At 41.3% G+C, this 25,451-nt stretch overlaps 1 protein-coding gene across 1 annotated transcript; it reads right to left on the bottom strand.

Annotated features, from left to right (window-relative positions):
• Positions 1-605: 605 nt before the first annotated feature.
• Positions 606-16,210, bottom strand: LOC306925078 (cell adhesion molecule CEACAM6-like; the record flags this gene model as incomplete). Its single annotated transcript, XM_079503759.1, has 7 exons — positions 606-718; positions 2,731-2,805; positions 2,984-3,253; positions 3,635-3,913; positions 5,210-5,293; positions 5,481-5,792; positions 16,171-16,210. 7 exons carry the CDS (start codon positions 16,208-16,210, stop codon positions 606-608), a joined length of 1,173 nt encoding a protein of 390 aa, XP_079359885.1.
• Positions 16,211-25,451: the final 9,241 nt, after the last annotated feature.

Genomic DNA, 25,451 nt, shown 5'->3' on the forward strand with positions numbered 1-25,451 from the left:
TATGCCTATGCCTAAACCTAACCCTAAACCTAACTTCATTAAAACTATGCCTGCCTGGGAGCCAATCAGACACATGGGGGGAAATGACAAACAGGGCGACACACAGAAAAATACACACATATGACCCTATCCTATAGGATCATAACAGGACCCCAAGCCAAATACTCAGCGTTCTCCTCAACCCCTGCAACTGTCATCCTCACCTGTGTCTCTCACTCCTCAGCTCCTTGTCCTCCTCATCCACTTCTATCTCTTCCCCTCATCCTCCAATCCCTCAACCCCTCACATCATGCCTCTCAGTCCTTTGTCTCATTTTTGTTCTCCCTCTCTTTCCTTAGCCCCTTTGCTTGCTATCCCCTCACAACATTTCTTCACCATCATGCTCTCATCTCCTGCTCTTCATCCCCTCTTCCAGTGATCCATTCACAGCTCATCAAGTCATCAATTTCATATGCTATAAATAAACAAACTCAAGAACTAACAAAATATAATTTTGCGGGTCCTTCGTCCTTGGCACAAAAAAGTTTGAGGATGACTTAGTTACAGTAGAATCGGCCTTAGGTCTTAATGGGTTAAAATGGCAACTTCTATGAGTTCCAGTTGAGTTAAGTTGAGTACACAATTTGTACTTTAAGGTCACTGTGACCAGCACGCTGCTTTGTTTCCTTAGTACCAGTCTCTGCTGGGTACCGACCTGTGATGACAGTTTGGTGCCTCCCTAGAGATGATGAACAAGGAATGCATGCATGTGGGATTACAGTATGCCCTGATATAAACCTCTCTGCAATACTCCTTTATGTTAACAGTATGGCAGCCATTAAAGGATAACATTGTAGAAGGTTGACATTCTCTCCAGGAGAGCTGGAGGGGCGATGCCTATATTCTGTAGGTTATCAGTTAAAAAAGATAAAAGAGTGCAGCCTCTTTGCCATTGGGGGTTTGTTTGCTCCCATTACCATTAGAGAGGTATCTGTACTGGAAACGGTGATGCATACACATATGCAGAAACACTAAATTGAACATGAAATCTTGTCTTTGCCAGTTGATTTAATACCCCCTTTGTTTTGTGTCAGCTTTGCTGCAGCGACCTTATAATAAAATATCACTTAATTTAAGACTCTGGTCTCTTTCTTAGGTATTTAGCTTATGAGATCACCCTGCTTCTGGAAATATATAGGCTGTTCCTTGTGTGCAAAAAATATTTATTTGAATATAGTGCAAGCAGTGTTTTAGATCAACATTTAATACAGTGTAAAATGTGATTAGAATATATTATGGTAATGAACATATAGCTTCACAACATTTCACAGATCCATCACCATCAGATACATGCGGGTTCACATGTCTGTGAAAGGAAGACAAACAAAGTCATTAGTCATATTGACCATATGATCCATATGATCCATACACAGTGGCACGTTGTGCTTATGTCAGGGTGCCTGGGGTGGGGGGGGGTTCCCACTCCCAGATATGACAGATTACTGTGAGGATCAAGCAGATTCTTCCATAATCTACTCTTTCTACTGTTAATGTTTAACTGTAGCTGAGAGCTGTTGTGTTAATAATATTCATTCACATGTTTCTCTTACTGAAAATAGCATGTCAGTTCAATGGCTATTGTTGCCGTCAATCGTGGAAATAGGACACAAAGTTAGAATCAGTGACATTGCAATTGCACAGTTCAGCATATGTACAAATGTTTCACTCATTACATCAGGTCTATAAGTTGCATACTGTATATAAGGTTAACATGGGTTCAATTCAAGTATAGGCTGTTCTATTCAAGATATCAGCATATTAACCGAGGAAAGTTAATGGAAAGGCTATTATAAAAGTAAACCAGAATTTAGTTATGAGACAGAACTGAATATATGATGTCGTTTCCCCAGGGCGATGGGTTGGCAAGAGTACATTTCTGTCACGTTCGTTTCAGGAGGGCATGCAGGACCCAAAACGTGAGATGAATTAGTAACATATATGAACTGGCAAGAAGGTGAACACGGTGGACAATTAACACATGATTGGCTACGACTAACAGGACACTACTTCACAGGCTGGGTGAGAGAAGACAGACACCAGCTACTGTACAAAGGGCAACAGGAAACACAAGAACATTACTTCAATTAGTAAAACTAAAGTAAAAATCACACCTGTGTGAAGTGAGGGGCATTCTTATCATCTTACATCACCATGACGTAACATGTCGATTTGCTCAGACACATATGACGTAAATTCTCCATTCATTGTCAATGGGAATTTAATGTTTGTGTAAGATGAAAATCTACACTAATAGCTGAATATAGGAGGGGCTAGCACCCCTCAAAAAATAAAACAAGAGACAGATCATGACACATAAGCCTGTGGCCATCATCATTGTACTAGTAATAACATTTTACAGAGTCATATGATCTCATTTGGTTGGATATTGTAAATCATACAATTAGAGTCAAAATTATAGACCATACAGAGGGCCATAATGTGACAATACTGTACTCGTGTCAGCTACTCATACATTTAAATCCCTTTTGGCTTCCTGATCTATTTATGTTTGGACTGTAAGCCTCCTGGTGACTTTTACCATGCCTAGAGCGCAGCATATTTTCAATTGAAAGAAGATAGAAAAAGATATACAACTGCCCTTATATTATTTATCTGATTGTTGTAAATGAGTAATTGTCTTCAATTAAGACATATGGGTTTAATAAGCTTGTCTTGATGAATAAAACGTACCTGACATTGAGAAGATGGCCCCAAATAATGACAGGAAGGGGAGGAGCCACAGATTGACTGCCTGCTGCTCTGAGCCTGAGATGGGAGATGTAAGAAATGAGCTTATAGTTGGATCGATGGAGCGATTGATGCATTGATATTCAATCAATCGATAGACGGATATATGGCACAGACAGACAGATGAATGGCTTGACAAAGCAGTAGACAGACTGACATAGAGGTTGGTGCTGCTTTATACACTAAGAAAACTCACCGCCTATGGTGATGTATTTGGTTATGGTACTGTTTGTGTTGGTCTTGTTGTTGAAGGCCACGCAAGAGTACGACCCGCTCTGTGCCTCACTGGCACTGTACAATGCCAGCTCCGGACCCGTTCCATTCACAGCCTGCTCACTGAAAGCCCACTGGAACTCAGCTGGAGGTTGAGACTGTGCTGAACAGGACATGGTCAAGTTGGACCCAACGCTAAAGGTAGTGAAGTTCTGCTGCCCATTCACTGTGAACACCATGCTGTTAGGACCATCTAGGAGAGAGAGAGAGAGAGAGAGAGAGAGAGACATGGACAGAGAGAGAGAGAGAGAGAGAGAGAGAGAGAGAGAGAGAGAGAGAGAGAGAGAGAGAGAGAGAGAGAGAGAGAGAGAGAGAGAGAGAGAGAGAGAGAGAGAGAGAGAGAGAGAGAGAGAGAGAGAGCAAGGGGAGACAGGAGACAAAATCAAAAGAAACAGGAACACAGAGACAAAGGAAGCAAGATACAGACAGACAGAGGGACAGCGTCAGAGGAGAAGTGAAACAGAATGGACAGGGAGCCAGCAAATTAGAAAACATCATTTATAACATGGCTTGAATTGTCCATTTACTGTCAGAAAGGTTGAATAATGGACAGAATCAGTGCCGTCCAACTCACAGCTGATTGTAAGGTTCACAGGCTGGCTGATTCCGTCACCGATGTCATTGGACGCATTGCACCTGAACGGTCCCTGGTCATAGCGGGTCACATTGACCATGGTGAGAGTGGAGCCTCCATCACCAAGCTGAACTCCCTCACTGGCTGTGACATCAGAGCTGCCATTGAGCCACAGGTAAGAGAGGGATGAACCAGAGGATACAGAGCAGGTGAGGACTGCTGTGTCGAACTCCACATAGTCTGTAGTATTGTGGGTTATGACTACATTGGAGACTGGTGCTGTAGGGGGCAAGAAAAGACAAAGGCTTTTGCTTCCATCTCACCAACATTTTGAGATAATATTATTTTTTATGTTGGAACGGCAATTCAAGAGCTCCTTTCTCCATTGCTGGGCAATGCCTTTTGAGAAAACAATCATAACAGTTCTTACAGATATATAATATAATACAAATACATAGGTCTATTGTAATAGCTCAATAGCCAACTTGAAAAGCTCAGATACAGGTCTCAGTCTGTAAAAACATTTTGCTAACCCATGACTCAAGTTATCTACCAACCTTTAACCAAGATAATTGTCTCACTTTTGTACAATCAATAACGTTAAAACTCATGCGGTGTCAGGAGTTATTGACACAACAGCACCAGGTTCTGAGGAGTTGATAACAGAGTGAATGGCCACAATGGCGCCTCATTTATTCTTCACTGTACAACGGTGTCCCACACCGACAATAGCAGATCTACAAGCTCATAACGGGTCGAAGCTGTTGCCCGTTGTGAGCTTGTAGATCAGCTATTTTTGTATAGTAAATCAGGCTTCACAAGGAAGGGGCCGTTGGAAAGATGGAGGAATGTGTTTTTATGATACAGTATGCTGTTTCTCCTATATACTTATCCTTGTGTGTCTGTGTGGCGGTGGAGGTAGTTAGGCTACAGGGTGAGCGAGCAAGCTATCCAAAGGGCACATTATGTAAAGAAAATGGTGGTAGAATCATAACATACACAGGTTTTCTATTTACTGTTCAAAGTTTGTGGTTAACCCAAAACACACAAGACAGTAACTTGTTATTCAGTTCTTTTTGTGACCAACTTTTTTATTTTTATTTTTTTTAATTGTTACTCAGTTCTGTTGTTTGTTTCTTGGAGTTCCTTAATGAAGGAAAACAATACAATTTCAAATTGTTATCACATGTTTTGTTTTTTCTTTCTTGTGACCTCCCCTATACTGTATATTGGTCCAATGTTACACCTGGCCTCTTAAGAGCAAACACTCTTTCCATCTCTCTCTCACTCTCTTGCTCTAGTTAATTTACTCTAGCTGGGCTGTGGGGTTTTTGTGTGTGTGTGTGTGTGTATGTGTCTGCTGCTTGTGTGTGTGCGTGCATGCATGTTTGTGTATTCCACTTGAATCCTCTTATTTTACTTCCTTCTTTCCTCCCTCCCTCCCTCGATCCCTTTCTTTCTTTCCTTTCTTTCTTTCTTTCTTTCTTTCTTTCTTTCTTTCTTTCTTTCTTTCTTTCTTTCACTGTGAGACGTCTTTATCTAATCCTCACACAATACATCGTTATTACAACTCACCCTCTCTCATTTCTCTCATGTATTGCAAACGTCCCTTTTCTGAACAATGGGCCTTGATGTGGAACTTAAAACCCTTGAACTTCTCTAGGTGTAATTTAACAGTGCGATTCACCATATTCACATGGAAGCCGTATACACCTATCCATACCACCTATCAGACAGCACTTTATGGTTTTTGTTGTTGCAATTCCTCTTTTTTTTGTTTTTGTTGAATGAACCAGAAATCATACTTGCTAATATTCATACGTTACATGCATAGATCCAATCTCACCTAAAACAGTTATGTTAGCGTTCGCCCTGAGTTGGGACGGTGCGGTGCCCAGCATGATGTAATCCCCTGAGTCAGCCACGGTGACCGAGGTCAGCGTGAGGGTTGCGGTGTTCATGTCTACAGAGGCTCTGCCAGTGTATGCAGGGAACACCCCCTGCTGACCCGCCTGCCAGTTGACGATGACGTTGTCACCCACTGACCAGCTCCCGCCCGTCACGGTGGTCGGAGGCGATAGAGCCAGCGTCAGTGTGACCCCAACGCTGGAAGGGTTGCCAGAGGGCACGACCTGCAAGGCACTAGAGGCCAGCACCACTGGGGAATAAGCATATACTGTAAGTGTGAGTATTTCTATAGGCTTTTTTTCTTTCCCCCATAATATGGGTTTCGGGTCAGGAGAGTCAATCAAGCATAGTAAATACCATGGTCAAACCAGTTTTGGCATTGTGGGCAGGTGCCAAGTTCTGCTAAAAAAGGAACCCTCCATCAAGCTTGCCAGCAGAGGCCTGGGCCATGGCTCAGTGGTCCAGGCACCTTGGCTGGTAATCCAGTCTGGCAGTGTGCCGCGGGTTCGACTCCCGATCCCGACGGCCTTTACTGCATGTCTTCCCCCCATCTCTCTCCCCATTTCCTGTCAGCCTACTGTCTGTCCCTCCATAAAAATATAAAATAAAGGGAAAGCCACAAAAAGACAGAAGCATGGAAGTGCCTTGGTATAACTGTGCTTGATTGGTCAGCCTACTCACCTGACCTGAACCCTAGAATCTGAATCTGAATCAGCTTTAAATGCCACATCACAGTTTTACAGGCAAAAAAGTGGGTGAGATATTTTTTTGTGCATAGATCCCATCATGTCATTTTTCCAGTGTAAGGAGATCAAGACAGGAAAAGAAGAAAGTTTGAGCGCTTTTGCTACAAACTGTTCAATCAAAAAGGGTCTTCTATGGGGTATTGTAAAGAGAGGGGGAAGACACTAGACCCAACAATGCAAACAAGTTGAAGGCCACTATCAAAGCAACCTGGGCTTCCATAACATCTGAACAGCAGTGCCACAGTAATTTTATGTAATACATTTTGAGATACTGGATTTTTATTATTTTCATGATCTGTAATTAGCTGTAGCAGTAATCATCAAGATAAAAAAAGCCTTGAAATATTTAACTTTATGTGTAATGAATCTAGAATATGAAAGATTCACTTTTTACATTACTACAGAATTAAATGAAGTAACACATAATCACTGTTCTATCACTGTGCAAGCATAGCAAAGAATATCTTCACAAAACATTATGTGTTGATGTGTCAGATTAAAGTATAAGATGGTGATGTCAGTTGAACACATATCTTGCAGTCACGGTAAAGATGAATACATTTCAGATACATGTTGTTCTTTAATAGTAGTGTTAGATCAGTTGCAGGAAAGCTTACCTTGTATCAAAACCAACTGAAGAAGAATGGGCATTCCTCCACTTGACCTCTCCATTTTGCACATTGTGACACTGGTCTTGCTGTTTGTGGTCTAATATACATGAATTTCCCAGGCCAGCCCCCTACCCACAAAAGTCATGCAGACTTATCTCTTGGGTGTCCCAGTCAGTCAATCATTTGATGTTCACTCTTGTCAAACGACAATAGAGGTATTAGTCTCACAAATACTGTCCCGGGTCAAGTGACGTAAATCACCAATTAGCGTAATGACAAATTATGACATTTGGTATGTTTGGCATCTTTCAACAACACATACCCTAGTATCTTTCCAGCATCTTAATAAAAGCACATGGATGTACTGTACATGGATGTACTGTACAGTAGTGACAATATAGCTGCCATATATTTATTCTATTATTTTACCCTATTGAAAAATAATAAAACAATGTCATACACAGTACAATATTAGTGTTTATTTGTACACAGTTAAATGAACACTGAGAATTTCACAGTGTAGGTGTCTTGAATTCTATGGTTATGTTTTAATGAGAACTAGGGTGAGAATTTATGCCACTCGCACCTAGTACCTGTTGTGCACTTAGAGCAGTACTCATTATAATCATTGTATTTGGAGGCCAGAATAAATGCGACCGTAGGCCGCATTTACTATGAAAACCTGCATTTCCGTGTGTCACGTCACACCTCCATATATGGTCATGCCTCGTGACATCACGCCTCCATTTATGGTCACGCCTCGTGACATCATGCCTCCATCTCCATATATGGAGCTGACCTGTTCTGAGTCTGACATTCCACATATGTTGATCCTTCCCCACCCTCTTCGATGTCTCCCTTTTGACTGATACCTGTCCATTCAAACTCTAGATGGGCCCGCCACAAAGTTATTAGTGCAGCCGTGCCCGGCAGCCGGCGAAAACTAGAGTTCTCAACAGGCCCGAAACTTAAGGCCCGGTCCTACCTGGGCCCTCATCAAACCCTGTACACTCAAGACACTGCCCCGCTGCCACCCTTAGATCTCCATATATGGAGCTGACATGTTCTGACATTCTTTATGTTGATCTGACCTCATCAAACCCTGTACACTCAAGACACGCTCAATATAATTATGGCTGGTACAGAATTCATTCCACATGTTGATCTGACCCCCCATGCCAAAGTGCCAGCGCTCACCCAGCAGTCTGCCGCCACCGAGGTGGATGCATGCACGCGACCTCGCCCTAAAGGGCGTCTTACTGGTATTACTGAGGTAACCAGGAAGTGCCAGTTCCCTCGTTATTGTAGATTAGAACCCAACTCGACAGTATACAGTAGCATCCTGTGACTGGTTCCAAACTGAATGCTGGCAATGTAGTTTGTTTATTAGTTCTAAAACATAATTAAAACAAAGAAAGAAAGAAAATTAAATAAAGAAATTTGAAATCCAAATGTACAGGCTAGCTTTATTTTTGTGTGAAAAAAGGAAAAGGTGAAACACATTCTCCACCACATATCCACAGTTTCAGGTATTGTGAAATCTTCTGATTTCTTTCTTTTCTTCCAGTATAGGTGGGAGGGTAAGGCAAACATATCTTTCACACATCCCTAAGTAAACACCTGCATCATTGTTATGAAGCCAAGATCATATCAGTACCTGAGCACACCTGTGTATGTCAATGACACACTGGACTGGATGAGATTAATGTACAGGCTGGGTTATTTGCAGAGCATGTGAGACAGAGTAAATTACACTCCCTCGTGCGATGGAGTTGCGTGCCGAAAATAGCATGATCTATGAGCTCACAATGTGTTGTAGGCTGGCTAGATCAGCCATTTCTGGCACACAACTCTTTTGTTTAATGAAGTACAGACTTATGAGGAGTCGAGGACCACTTCAACCCTGAGGTGACTTGACCTCTAGTTGGAATAAGCATATATGCAGTATTACTAATTATTGCAATAACACATGGGAGGGTGTGTTTATTTATTTTATTACAGACACAGTGGTCAGGTGCAGCCTCTTATCTATGCCTTTCATGCAACACCTGTATTGCCTGAAAAGATTTCTTCAAAGTAGCATTATCTTTAACCACTTAAGCTCTACACTATATACGAAGAATAGTGAAAATTGCCAATCTACATGCTCACAACTTGTCACCATGCGAATCCTCAATTTAGATTTGATAAATATTTCACATTTAAATAATATGCACAAAATAGGGTTTAGGTGGTCTCATCAGCCATAGTTGTCTCCACCAGGCCGAAGGCATGGGGAGAGAGTATGTTTTGCACTCTGTCCGTGTGTCCGTCCGTCCGTCCGTGTGTGTGTGTCCGTCCGTCTGTGTACAGCTAATCTCCGGCACCGTTAACCTGGTCGATGCCAAATTTTGCACACACACTCCCTTGATGCCAAGTTGAACCTCTGCCCAAAATGTTATAACGGCCTGTTATAGCGCCACCAGGAGGCCGACTTTTGAAAAACACATTTTTGGTAATTACTCCTCCAGATTCTGTCCAAAAATCCCGCAAATCGTTACATACTATCTCTATAGTCATGTGTTCAAGTCGGAACTGTCCGATATTTCATATTCCATCCTAATTGGCTAACATTGGCTTTCAAAGTTTGCAGGATTGGGAACAAAAAGCCTCAAATCATGAACGCAGCGTGCAATTTACGTGAAATCTTTCACAGACTTTCCTACTAGGTTGAGGAAATATATCCCACCCTTTTCAGATTGGCCTGTTATAGCGCCACCAACAGGTGGATTTTTGCAAAACACATTTTTGGAACAAAATGCCTCAAATCATCCAATTGCCAGACGTAAGAAGAAATGGCACCCTTTTCACATTGGCCTATTATAGCGCCACCAGGAGGCCACAATCTGACCTGGGTTATTTGCAGAGCATGTGAGACAGAGTAAATTACACTCCCTCGTGCGATGGAGTTGCGCGCTGAAAATAGCATGATCTATGAGCTCACAATGTGTTGTAGGCTGGCTAGATCTGCCATTTCTGGCACACAACTCTGTTGTTTAATGAAGTACAGACTTATGAGGAGTCGAGGACCACTTCAACCCTGAGGTGACTTGACCTCTAGTTGGAATAAGCATATATGCAGTATTACTAATTATTGCAATAACACATGGGAGGGTGTGTTTTTTTATTTTATTACAGACACAGTGGTCAGGTGCAGCCTCTTATCTATGCCTTTCATGCAACACCTGTATTGCCTGAAAAGATTTCTTCAAAGTAGCATTATCTTTAACCACTTAAGCTCTACACTATATACGAAGAATAGTGAAAATTGCCAATCTACATGCTCACAACTTGTCACCATGCGAATCCTCAATTTAGATTTGATAAATATTTCACATTTAAATAATATGCACAAAATAGGGACTCTGGGGTTTAGGTGGTCTCATCAGCCATAGTTGTCTCCACCAGGCCGAAGGCATGGGGAGAGAGTATGTTTTGCACTCCGTCTGTGTGTCCGTCCGTCCGTCCGTGTGTGTGTTTGTCCGTCCGTCTGTGTACAGCTAATCTCCGGCACCTTTAACCTGGTCGATGCCAAATTTTGCACACACACTCCCTTGATGCCAACGTTGAACCTCTGCCCAAAATGTTATAACGGCCTGTTATAGCGCCACCAGGAGGCCGACTTTTGAAAAACACATTTTTGGAAATTACTCCTCCAGATTCTGTCCAAAAAGAAATGGCACCCTTTTCACATTGGCCTATTATAGCGCCACCAGGAGGCCACAACCTGACCTGCCCTGGTGGAGACCTGTGCCCTGAGGGGCACTTTATCTAGTTTATTTTATGTCTATCATCAACACAGAGCGAGACTTATTACTAGTGCTCAGATTGGTTGACTGAAACGACCTTCTATTTGCTTTTTATTGTAGGCTATGCTATATTAGATGCCTGTTTTGCTTTACATGCAGTCAAATAAACCTAACCTGACGCCTGGCCAAGATTTGTAGTTCTCCTGTGGGCACGTGCACCTGCAGAATGCCATTGTAATTTGTGTTCTGTGAGTGGGACGACACCACCCAATCTACAGTACAGGAAATGATTTGACTAATGCATTCATCTCATATGACATTCAAACAGTGTGGTGGTAATGGATTTATTTTCTCCTTTCTTAAAAGTGCATCAATGCTGCTCAGTACAACATCAACTACTACTACTACTACTACTACTACTACTACTACTACTACTACTACTAGCGAAGTGAGAACAAAACTTAATAAAACATTGAACGTAGCAATCAGTCTGGATTCCAGGCTAACCAATAATACTATTATTAATAGGAAATCATGGTGTTTGTAGTGCCAGGCTGCTGCATGAATGACACTAGTTTGCATTATGTGTATGTATGTAGGTGTCAAATATTCCCATTTAATGGTGCTGCATTACTGCAAATGCCTATGATTGCCAGGTTCCATTGTTAGACTGTGTGCAGTTGAGTGTGTTATGATCTTGCAGAGACTTATGAGCATCTTACAACTTAGAGTAGATTTTATGCACATCTTGGACCTATATTTAGGCCATCAAAGAGAAGGTAAAACATCCGAACACTGGTTTAAATCTCCAAAAACTTATTTTATTAATGGTGTAATGTTTCGACCTTATATGCCTTCATCAGGCAAATATTTTACTGACAGACAAAGGAACATATCAATTATACAAATGATTGGATAATGATAAAATAAAGCTTCTTGCCACATATCCCTGATTTATAGTATAAATGTATGACTCAGGCGTTACATCAATGGCTTGACCTGGCTAAAAGTGTCACAAGTTTGTTCTGCGCTGGTGGACATTGATTGTACAAAAGAAAGAGAGCAGGAGAGCTGCCAGATGAAAGCTTAGCACACTTGATTAGCCAATATTGACATTGCTATTTTATGAATAGGCCTACTGCTACATTAGGTAAAAACATCCTTCTATTAATTCATGAAACCCCTGTCTGTCTGTCTGTCTGTCTGTCTGTCTGTCTGTCTGTCTGTCTGTCTAAACTTGATGTGTGTCCCATATGACCTGGGTGTGTGCCTCAGTTTCTGAGACGCAAAGAACCATAAAGGTCTGAATCTTGGAAGTGGACTCCCCAACCCTAACCGTCACATCACATTTGTATAGTATAAGTCAAAGTCAAATTGGTCAAATCGCACAAATTATCAACAGAATGTAATTAGCCCTTCGCTAAATCCCACCCCAAAAAGCGATTGTCCAAAGCCAATCCAAATAGTTTAGCAACTGTTGCTATGCAGGTCAAGCTTTCGCCACCTCATAGCTGTCAATGTTATTTTGCATGGCTGTGTTGTTGAACATACAGTATACACAGCTTAACGTCGAGAAAGTTACACGACTGACCCACCCAGGCAATAATACTATTATGACCGTAGTTTTACTGTGCAACATGAAAACTCCTGTTGGGTGGTCGTTAAAAGTTGATTTCTCCCTCTGTCATTTCCTCATATTTATTTCTTGTTTATTTAAATAATGTCATGCAAATTTGGCCAATGCATAGCCTACTGCAGGCCTGGTTGCAGTGCCGTCTCCAGGCACAAATCAGCAGGGGGGCATACTTTTTTCCAAACCCCCCCCCCCCTATGTATAACAAATAGTCGCCTATTAACAAAGTGATGCTCGAAAAAGGCTACAATTATGCAGCAGCACCAACAACAAACAAAGAAATACAAATATATTGAGCATTATAATGTCTTCTGCATGCATATATAACCTTGTATTTCTATTAACTATTCAATTAATTTGAACATGTATAATAATCATGAAGAACTTATAGATTTAACATTTGTAAAACATAAAAATATTGGTAGGGTAGGGTACTACTGGCCAATCTGGACTGGAGGGGCACAAAATCCAATCTGGGGGGGCAATGCCCACCCTGTAGAGACGGCACTGCCTGGTTGACTAGATTTAGAAGACATTTTGATGCTCTTGCTACTGAAATGATCGATTATTTATATGGAGAAATCATGTCATGCATCTCTATGGGGGAGAAGGACGTCGCTACCGGTCCTATTGGACAAGGACGGATTGGGGAGCGACTTAGCAAAGGGCTAATTGTCTCCACCAGGCCGAAGGCATGGGGAGAGAGTCTGTTTTGCACTCCGTCCGTCCGTCCGTGTGTCCGTGTGTCCGTCCGTCCGTGTGTCCGTGTGTCCGTCCGTCCGTGTGTCCGTCCGTCTGTGAACAGCTAATCTCCGGCACCGTTAACCCGGTCGATGCCAAATTTTGCACACACACTCCCTGGATGCCAACGATGAACCTCTGCCCCAAAATTTCCAGAATGGCCTTTTATAGCGCCACCAGGAGGCCGCTTTGTGCAAAACAAGTTTTTGGACAGTACACCTACATATTTTGTCCAAACATCACGCAAATTGGTACACAGTCTCTCTAGAGCCATTCAACGAAACGGGTCTTTCAGATTTCTCAGACTCCATCCTGATTGGCTAAGATTGGCTTCCAAAGTTTGCAGGAGTGCTCGGTTTCAAACAAAATGCTGCAAATCATGAACACATCATGTGATTTCCGTGAAATTGTGCACGCACATTCCCACTAGGCAGAGGAAGAAATGCCCCATGAACATTTTCAACTCAGCCTCATGGTGGCGCTATAACTGGCCGAAAAGTGTTTTTACCTCTAACTGCACGGATCTGTGAATAACTTTGTATGCCAACTCCCTAGAGGCCAAGGAAAAACCTTTGCCTGGAATGTTTCACATCTGCTCTTTATAGCGCCACCAGAAGGCCGACATATGTAAAACACATTTTCTAATATTACTCCTTCAGATTGTATCCAAATTTCACGCAAATCGGTACACATGCTCTCCATAGTCATGTGATCAAGACGGGTTTGTTTGATTTCTCATAATCCACCCTCATTGGCTACGATTGGCTCCTAAACTTTTCAGGAGTAGCCCGCTTTGTACCCGTTTTGTACAAATCGCCACAACTACTCAACGCAGCGTCCGATTGTGGTGAAACTGTGCATGCATATTCCCACTAGGCTTTGGAAGAAATGCCACTTGACCGTTTTCAAATCAGCCTCATGGTGGCGCTACAACAGGCCAAGCCGCGACACACACACACACACACACACACACACACACACACACACACACACACACACACACACACACACACACACACACACACACACACACACAACACACACACACGTTTATATTGCTCCTAAACATTTTGCCAAACATCACACACACACACTCCTATCCTCCTGGTGGAGACCTGTGCCCAGAAGGGCACTTTTTCTAGTTGCAACTCATTTGCTGCCACACTCCGGTGCTGCAACTTGTGTGCCCCTGGATGCAGTGCGTATTTTATTTTGAAGACCACACAATTCACCCCAAAATGAATCGCCTATCTGACGATCATAACTTTAAAAGTCATCAGAAGCGTTAATATTGTAACCGTGGGGTTGCGAGGATTAAATAATGAGCCCCTAACAATTCAATTCAATTCAGAGAAAAAAGCGTCCTAAGATTGGCGCTTGTAATGGCGGCAGACGGCAGGGAATCATTGACCTAGTGACGTAGACGCTGCTAGACGGTGGATATCAGCGAGACCATTCTAAATCAATAAATATTTAAAAAGACGTCAAAAGACACACTTGGCAACGAGCGACATTGGAAAAAGGCGTAAAAGACGTTCTTGGCACCGAGTGAGTTTTAAACATAGGGGGTACATTTATTCAAAATAATATTAATAAGAAGAAGACTATTCCCTAAATATGTGAATTTGAGATCTTCATTCAGATCTCTAAATTGTGCTGCCTTGAAAATGCTATTGCTCGTGGGAGGCAGTGCATATGATTTTCCTTTAAAGGCAGCTAATGTGAACGGGTCCACCCTTAGATGATTGCACTTTCTTATTGACAATCAACTTAGCTTATACATAAGGTATGGGCAAAACAGAGAATTATGATATTTGAATGACTATTTGAAAATCTAAGCTTAGGAATCCTGTTCTAACTGTACACAATACCTCAGCAAAAGGCTTTGAGTGTTATTGCTACAATGTTGAGGAAACAAAACTAAACACTTACATTCTTGTGTAGGCTACTTGAGAGAAATATGTGAGATGGAACTTGTGTAACTTGGCCAGTGCATATGTTTGCACTTTGTCTCAATGTATTTTTACTGGTTAAAGAAAGGTTCAATAAATCTTGATTACTGAATCCTTTCACTATGTGTATTTGTATATGTATTTGAGTCACAGTGGCCTTGTAATCCAACACACTTGACAGGTTGTACATGTTATTCCTTAACTGAGAGCACACTGCCTCCTTTAGGACTCAACAAAGAACTGCACTCCTACACCCAGAGCCAGAACCAGTAGACTGCTCATCATTAGTATCTTCACCCCCGAAGAAGGACCCCAGGTGTGGTTATAATATTTAAATATGTCTTCCCTGTGTATTTTTCGTTTCTTCCTGAAAGCTGAAAGCATTTGAGTCAAAAGGCCCAATCGAAATATCACCATTTTAGTGACATCATATAACACCTAACCCCTCCCACATTATCATACAATAACAGCTGTGGGCGAGGCTTAAGTTCATGTAGGTGGTCCTAAGGTGAAAACCAGGCATACTTAACGAACCGGTGGGTGTGGCCACATAAAAACATAATTTTAACACTTTCTGTGGGGGGGGGGGGGGGGGGGGGGGGGGGGGAACCACGGCACTCCATCTTTAAGAAACCAGAGACTAGAACTAGGCCAGTGCCCATTGGGCACTGGCCTAGTTGGAATGATGCAAGTTGGAAATGAATGCCCCACCCAGTTATTATGTCTGTGTAACTTTTATAACATATGTAGTTCTTATCAGGCATGCCCAAATATGGAGTCTATGCAGATTTCAGAACAATGATTGTGGTGTCAGAACAGGCCAGCTCCATATATGGAGATATAGGGGTGATCAGGTCCAGAACCCGGGCAGAGGCTTTTGTGTCGTTTCTGGACAACCGGCTATCCGATGGACTCCGGTCACTGGGCACTGCACTCCCTGTGGGAGTGTGGAACGTGTGTGTTGAATTTGAGTTCTCAAGTTACGTGGATACAGACGCATACACACGATACGTACGTACGTACAGTCGTACACACATAGACTTGGTTTATTTATACTAGATAGATATACTGCTGTTTCTGTCATGAGTTTGAATTAAAATGTACAACCTTTCCAAAACATGCACTTCTGTTAAATGTAAGTACTTAAATGGCTTTACCTTCAACCACATTGGTGGTCTCCACAGAGTATGCAGGCATTCTCCGTTACACACATTAATGCCCTGAAATAAATTACGTTTGCGTGGGGACCAGTCAAGCTTATTCTGGTTCATGTTCACATAGTCAACAACATGCACACATCGCTTAAATTCCCAGCGGATTGTACAGTCAACATCCAGAGTAGCCTGTGCAGCTTGGCATTAAGCAGAGGAAAGTATTGCGACTCAGTTGGATCGCAACATCAGTACCAGTGATGTTGACCGTCCATGATGGGTCGACTATAACAGAACAATTGATGTTTAAGCAACTAATGTAACAGTGCACAGGACAATTTCATGAATTAATTCATTGATTTGGTTGTTGACTGACCCAATTACTGACTGACTGACTGACTGACTAACTATACAATCTATCCATTCATTCATTCGTACAAGTGTCAGTGTGTAGAGATGATAGTCCAGACTGAAGATGACCATGACATGTAAACGTATAGAGGCCTTGCACCGATAGAATCAAGCATCAGAGGGCAGCAGTGAGTCCTTTCATCTGGAGTTAGCCCATCTTTGTGCCAGACTACGTGTAGGCGTGGCACCCTGGGCTGGCAGATCAGTCTTTCCAGCCTGGGGAGTGAGAGACCTCAGACCTGGCCTGGTTCTCACTGACAAACTGCCGTGGATGGGAGAAATTTATAGTAACTACTAACTAGTATTTATATAACATGCCATACGTCATAGAATGTTCCAGGCTAAATGAGATTGCCTCCATGCTTCAGCCTTTATTTATTTATTTTTAATGAACTATAACACCAATGGTAATCACATAATTAAATGTATAACTAGGCTATCTGACCTCTACAAGATAGCTTATCTTAAATAAATGTTTCAATCAATTATTAGTTAGATTGTGATTAAAACAGTAAAATTATATAGTATTATGAGGAAATTGTAATGCATTACAGTGCATTGACATGAGCTTCATAGAAAGTGTTAGCGTAATGTTTTCACTTCCTTCACAATTTGCATGCATTTACTTGCATCACAATTTGCATGAATTCCCCTTTTTTCTTTGTGGTTGTGTGTGTGTGTGTGTGTGCGTGCGTGCGTGTGTGCGTGCGTGCGTGTGTGAGAGACAAAATATTACATCATAATTTATTTTGCAAATGGGGAAGATTTGACCAAAGCTGCTATAGTTACAGACTATAGTTACCCAGCTCCAGCAACAGAAATATGGACCCTTTTCACAGGTGTTTTGACATGTAAAAAGCAGAAACTATGAGGTCAAATTATGTTTGTTTAATTTAGGAAGTTCTGTGTGCCAGTAGGAAGTTCATTTTACATAAGCTGCATGCTTGCACAGTATAGGCTTACACAATTGAATACAAAAAAATCGATCCTGATAATCCTGCTGGTATGGATATACCAGAAGGATATGTTCAAGCACTAGTGAAAAGTTCCAAGTTTGTCCAACAATGTCCATGTTTGTTTACTGTTTTGTGAAACCATAGTTTACCTCATGAATGCATTTGATACTGAGCTTACCGGTAAGTACAAAAAAATCACACCTATACATTTATTGTTATAGTTACTGTACTGTACTGTGCTCTGTACTGTATTGTAGTGTAGTGTACTGTGCTCTGTACTGTACTTTTTATTTTTTGGAAAAAATCTTTGAGAAATGACAGAGTTACCATGTGGGGGTCTCCGGAACATCCAGACCCCAGGAATATGCCCAGGGGGCCGGCCCTGTACCGGCAATCCTTCCCGCGTCCGAAACGGTCGAGAAATGACAGTTTTTCTAACCTCTTTGAAGTAGCTTAGCATAAATACATGTGTATGTCTGTCAGTGCATATAGCTTTGCTGTAGCTTAGCTACCGTCTTTCCAGTGTGGACTGTGGAGTACAGCATTTGGTACTGCAGGGTCGGACTGGGACAAAAACATCGGCCTTGTACTTATATTGATTATATTGTATTTTATTTATTATTTTACTTTACTATGTTTTTGATATAAAAAAAATGCACATAAAGTGCACAAAGACCCGCACACCATCTGTACTGCCTATGTTTTTGATATTTAACATGACCTACTACATGTAATAGCCAAACACAAGTATTTTATTGAATTAGAATGTATTGCTTTTTAGTCAAATAAACCAACTAAAATCAATCCAAATATATACTGCCAAAAATGTATGCCTTGTGTCTCTATGCCGTATGTGTGAATGTGTACTTAGGCCACAGTCATCAGTAAATAATTAATATCTCAGTTAAACTGTTTTGGATACATTTCCATATACAAATGCCTCAGCATCCTTTCAAATACCATGGGGAAGTTAACATGTATAGCTGTCAGTGTGAGTAGGGAAATGTCTACCAAAACACAATCATATTGTTCCTCATTTCTAAATATTACCATGATGACTTCAGAAGTCAGAAGTCCACCTGACATTGACATTGTCATCCATTTCAAAATCACAACAAAGACAAAAGTTAAATGAGAGTGAATACCATGTTTTCAGTTTGTCATCCAAGTGGCTAAAGCCACTGAAGCAGTAAGCAGTGAATCTGAAGCATTGCTCAATCTACAGTACCAACAGTGTTGGAACTAACGCCCTTACTTTAAGTTACTTTACATAACGAAACTTCTTTCTGCTGTAACTTGTAACGTAACTCTTTACATTTTCCCATTCAGTAACGCCATTATAGTTACTGTGTTTTCAATGGGTGAGTTAGTAGTTACCCACGTTATGTAATGTAATTCAAAAGAACCGTCTCCTTCTCCTGCCAGTGCGAACTGCGGAGTCTGTCATGTAAACTGACATGGTGCTCTGAGTGCGCTCCAAGAGTGAAACACATTCCACATGAGAAAGATAAAGTGGCTTCCACAGGGCATAACAGCATCATAATGATGATGATTGGTCAACATAGGTTAACATAGGGTAATTACTTTAGGCCTGTCTGTGCATGCGGGCAGGGCATCAGTATTATATCCATATCATTAGACTGGATATTGTCTGTGATTTTGTATATTGTACTATTGGCATAAGTGTTCTATTCATGTTTTTTAGTAGAGTAGAGCTTAAAACAAACCACAACTGGACCAGTGACACAGTGACACTAGGGAATATCTTTTCCTTGAAAACAATGTGTCTGAATTGGAAAATCTTATATATATATTCTTTTAAACCTTTATTTTTTTGTAAAGTAACTAGTAACTAGTTACTTTCATAATTTAGTAACTAGTAAAGTAATTAGTTACTTTTTCAGACTAGTAACTATAACTAATTACTTTTTAAAAGTAACTTGAACAACACTGCTGATCAATCTACGAAGCACTGAAAAAGAGCTCAGAGTAAGTCAAAAGTAAACGGACTGGATGTTCTTGTAATGCCCTCTTTGGAAATGAACTTGCATCATGCCCCGCACAATTTCACACAGTCCCTATGGCCTCATACTGTGCCGGGTGTGGTTTAGGATGTGAATAGAGGAATCTCCAATGCCGAATATTTTGTTTCATGCACACAGAGACGCATAGCCTACATGTATCGTGGGACAGAGGAGCACGTATCAGCATGTAGATCGGCTACTTTCGCTGTTTGATTTGTCCTACTATTGGTGCTAAATAACACTTAAACTCACTGCCAGACCGGGCGAGGAGGAGGGGCCGCTTTAGCTCTGAGCAAATCCACATAAGCACGCATGCAATACTAGAAAAAAGGAAAATATCCTCACACAATGCACCCAGAGTGAATTTATTAAAGTACACAGTTTTGACCTGAAGAGCTCTTTGTCACTGAACTTAGAGAGAAAGATAGAAATTCTATCTAGTGGGAGTTATAATACAGGTCTTGAACCTGATGCTTCTCAATCTTCATGTCCGGGTGACTTCAGAGTTCAGACAAGGAGGGTAGCTAAGGCAGGATCACATTTTATTTAGGTTAGATGTAGCCTACAGCTGAAAGGTGAACTGAAAGGAATAGAAGGTATAGCCATTACTAAGCATGAGTATAATAAGCAGAAGCCTCGGGTAAAAACTTCAGCTTTGACCATGGTCTTATATCTGCACAATTACACTGGAATACAGCATCCTTCAGATTCATAGATAGACCTTTATTGTCTCCACCAGGCCGAAGGCGCGTGCGTGCGTGCGTGCGTGCGTGCGTGCGTGCGTGCGTGCGTGCGTGCGTGCGTGCGTGCAATCATTTTGCATTCATGGAGAGCGACTGTGAAAATGTGTTTAAAATAAGACAGCTGAGTGCAGGATTCATTAAGGACCACCAGATAGCGTTCTGCCTGTAGTGATCGGTGTGATCATTAACCTCTGTGGCCAGTATAGTAGGCCTACTTCTTTATACAACACTGGCTGAGTTTTCTGCCAAGAGCTAGCTACATAAACTATGACTGTCAAATAATCCACTGGGCTATGATATCATCATGATCTAGCTGAATTGTATGCTTTGTTTTCTAAAGTCTTTATAGAAAGTCATTATTTATGTTTTGTGTTGACTGCAAAACATTGAAAAGCAAACATTTCACGTCAGTATGTGTGCTGTGCGTGAGCGCACTGTTCCAGGAATAACAATGTACTGGTTCACAATTCACATTGGTGTAATAATCAATCTTTCAAGGAAACAAAGGTGTTGGTTTCGGTAAAGACATTTAATCAGTGTTTCTGTTATCAGTGTTTCTGTTACAAAGGTGTTGGTTTCGGTAAAGACATTTCATCAGTGTTTCTGTTATAGTCATTAAACAACACTGGGGCTGTTGTTGAACACTCCTTGGATTTATGGTGCATGGCTCACACTGACTCACAGGGACGGGGTAAAGGTTGACATAACAGTGATCAGTGACAGCAGCCAAGCGGAAAGAGACTGCATTCTAAGTCATATCTGTGAAGTGTTATCATCATCCTTATTAATACAATAATAAAATGCACAAATTGACTGGCAATGATGTCCAGTAAATGCTCAACACGTGTGAAAGAATCATGCGGAAATCAGACCCTATTTTTAAACATAAAATGATTCTAAACAGAATAAAATAGACACTAGAACATATAGCATAACAGAATAAATTCCATATGTCAAGGTTCCTCTATTGTTACATGTGTATTACAATTATTTTGTTGTAGTTTGACACAATTAAAAAATTCAAGTCTAGTAGTAGTCTAAAAATCACACCCGTGTGAACTGAGTGGTGCAAGGTCTTATATAGTCTGATCAGCTGTGGTCTGACGTAATGTCACTAACCATAGCAACCATGCTCACCCGTACAGGCACAAACACACACAGGTACTAACAAAGCCAGTTGTTGGAGTGGTTTGCACCACTCAAAAATCACACAAGTGTGAAGTGAGGGGCACTCTAATCATCGTACATCATCATCAAGAATGGTGGTCCCTTATTGGCCAAGGGTGGCCACTGACATACCCAGCCGATTTGCTCAGATGACGTAAATTCTCTGTTCATTGTCAATGGCATTTAATGTTTGTGTTCAGACAGAATCTACACTATAGCTGTTTATAGGAGGGGCTACCGTCTCTCCTATAATACAGTTAGAGTCCTACAAGATAATGTAACCTGTACTGCAATAACACTGTTGGCCAAATCAAGCAGTTTCTTAATATCCTCTTCTGAAGAAACACATGGTTAACCTCTCTTAGATTATCACTTTAAACTCTGTTAATATTAAAGCTACATTAATATCATAGACATATGAAATTCCATTGAAATGAACATACAGTGTAGGTCAAAAAACATTATAATGTTCCCATTGTCTACTACTATACAGTCATTGTAAATGCATCAAGCATTTGTGTTACCCTCTGATCTGTACTATGATAGAAACATTTTACCCCAGGAGCCCTAGAAAGTTGGGCCAACTGAAAAACAACCAGGAGTGGACTGGGAATTGGCCCTCAAATGTGTTATTGTTATATTAAAAAATCACACCCGTGTGAACTGAGTGGTGCAAGGTCTTATATAGCCTGCGCCTGATCAGCTGTGGTCTGACGTAATGTCAGTGACCATAGTAACCATGCTCATTCTTTTGGGCCCCACGTACAGGTATACACACAAACACGGATACAAACAAAGCTGGTTGTTGGAGTGGTTTGCACCACTCAAAAATCACACGTATGTCTTAGGTTGTAATTTACTGCCCTAAACAAACACTTTGACTTCTGAACACGAGTTACACGACTTAATTGACTGTAGAACAGCTTCCCTCCCGTTCACGAGTTATGTTTTAATTGTTTAATCCGCATTTTTAATACGTTTTAAGTCATACAGGGATTCCACCGGACAGAGTGGGATAGGTGACGTGTTTTGATGATGTCATCACAAAAACAGCCGTCGCTCTGGCATGCAAAGGCGAAATTGAGGCACACTGCATTACAATGGGGGCAGTGGTGCGGTGTGGGCGCTTTCCTCCTCTGCTCTGTTGTTGTGATCGCCACTTTGGAATATTTTCAACACTACGACAACCGCTATACATTATATAATATATACTTAGGACAAGGTGCAGGACATTATTAAAGGTGCGTTTATAGTCAATGGGTGGCTCAAGGAAGAGCTAAAGTCCAAGTCAACTCTCTCTAGGTCGTCCTCAGACGAGCCCTCCATTGTCGCTTCCAGTCATCCCGGTTTGCATCTGACCAGTTCGTTGGTACTTTGCACTCCTGCGTCGTTCTTGAGTACATCCACGCATGTTAGTGTGATCATTGATCACACTGATCGATGCCCGTGTGTTGGTTCCCACAACACCAATTTGCTGGCTGGCAGTTCTTTATGTCTTTGGCAGTGTCCTACTAGTCTCATTCTCCTGGCTCACCCTTGGTATTCCCTCATACAGAACCTTGTTGGTAACATGTACACTCTTGCTGATGTTAAGTAGGCTACTGCACAGAGTGCACGTAACATTCTGGTGTATAGTTACATTCTGGAAGTTTACTTGCCTACTTACAGTAATGTTCATGCATCTGAATATTTTATCATGGACATGTGTGTTTGGTGACATGTGACATGAAAAACCCCAACCACTTTTCCGTCAGCAAAATTGTATTTATTGGTGCAAAAGCAGATATAATTGGACAAAACAAGAGAATGCAAACAGGGGCATCGAGTTGTGTGGCTCAGAATAATGGACAACAGAGCATTGGAGCTGCTATACTGTAGCATCATGTTCTTTCAGTGCATCTGAAAAAGTGTATAACTACTGGGCAGAGATTACCAGGTGGTTTGAACTCCAGTAATAAACTAAGGGGTGGAGGACAGAGTTCATACATACTTCAATAAACCACACACACTTACAGTATGATTTACACTTTGTGGCATGACAGAGTGGCGTGCTAAAAATACGCTCCCAACGGGTCGCACTGCGATGAGTTCACATATCGTCTATTTTCAGTGTATGAAGCACAATGTCGTATGACAGATTATAAAGCATCTCTTAATTGGTCCTTACTTTCATAGACACTTGCTGGTGAACTATTATAAATAACTGCTATATTGAACAAATTACAAAATGCAGCATGTGGCTCTGCAGTCTCATTCAAGACTACCAGTATACAGTACAGTACACTAATCAATTTCATCTATAAAAAAATACATCTTAAATTAACTTCACTTTAACACATCTTGAATACATAATCTTAAATACACTTACAGGTATCAAATAGTCATAACATTACAATTGTGGCAAAAGTATTTAACACATTGTGGCACTAAATCAATAAAATAAGGCTGATAACATGGGAGTCTTCTGCCATATTCATAAATATAGCCCCATCTTATTTCTGATTATCCACGTACTATTTCTGAAATACTGATTTCTGAAATAAAATGTTTGCTGCCTGCAACTAGGAGGACCACTAGGGGACAAGCACCAAAAAAAGCAATACACCAGACCAGCATATTGGTGATGCCAATCTGGTCTATGCAGAGAAAGCTTTGAAATAAAAACATAATTGATTTCTTCTTTAGTCCTCTGAAGTAACAGAGTTGCAGAAACAAATTGAACCATCAGATTAGACACGATATGTTGCATCACAAATATTTAAACTATCATGAAAACTATAAGTAATATTGAATGGAAAAATAGTATAGTAGGCCCATTTCAAGGGTAATACAAGTATTAACAAAAAAACAATGTAGCAATCCATACATTTGTACCTGAAGTTTCAGCCCAGTGCAGGTTACTGTTACTGATATCATTTTATGTATGTGAAATGAATCATACAGAATTGTTCTTGGCATGATTAAAGCATGCAGGCTTATAGGGTAACGTTAAATAAATGAATTTGCTTGCTACAAAAGCATCAATGCTTTTAAAATAGTCCTTTGGAATTATGCTTTTCAAATAGAAATGCATCTAGACATTTACTGTATTGGAGTCGAGTCGAGTCGAGTCAAGTCAGATCAAGTCAAGTCAAGTTGTCTCAAAACTGGACCAAAATCAAACAAACCAAGCCAGAATCATGCCCACTGAAAGATTTTCCAATTATAGAAGCTAAAACTACAATGTTAATCACTGCTAATGTGCTTGTATGCCAGCTAAACGCAGGTTTCACCTTCAATGAAACTGAACTTTGGAGTGTATATTTCTCTCGCTAGATGTGGGCTATAGCTTGGCACATCTCAGCTGACTGTAAAACATAATTGCACATGGCTGCATCTAAGAGGGTCTTTACTTCTTACAGAGAAGGAGTGGTCCGCACACAGTCTTTGCTCCACAGTCTTTACTTCTTAACCTGAGAGTAGACAGTGGAGTCGTCATCAGCAGGCTGCCCATGGCCAGCAGCCTGAGATGCTGCCCGAGGAAAAGCTTTAGGAGGGCCAGCCAACTGTCCAGGCTGAGGGGCCGACCTCTTCACATCGTGCATGTGAGCATCGTAAGTAGGAGGGGATGATGTCCTTGTCCCTCCTCCGGCCCTGCTGTTCCCCTGGATCTCGGCGTACTCTGTGGGTGAGGTACCAAAGTTCCCCAGAGGGACGCTTCCACCGCCCTTCTTCTGGAATTTACTGATTTCTACATAGTTCACTTCCTAGAGGAAGATTTGAAAGGAAGAGATGTTATTGGAGTTGTCTGACGACAACATAAATCATGGATGTATTTGTGCACGTTTGTATGAAATATATATAATACAGATGAACAGTTCTGGTCATACTTGATATTACTCTAATATGACTTAGATGGTAGACTCACAGTAGAATATGATGTCAAAGTAACACCTTTCTTCTCACACGCACGCACGCACACGCACGCACGCACACGCACGTGCGCT

Source organism: Electrona antarctica (assembly GCF_951216825.1).
Source record: "Electrona antarctica genome assembly, chromosome: 6".
NCBI lineage: Eukaryota > Metazoa > Chordata > Actinopteri > Myctophiformes > Myctophidae > Electrona > Electrona antarctica.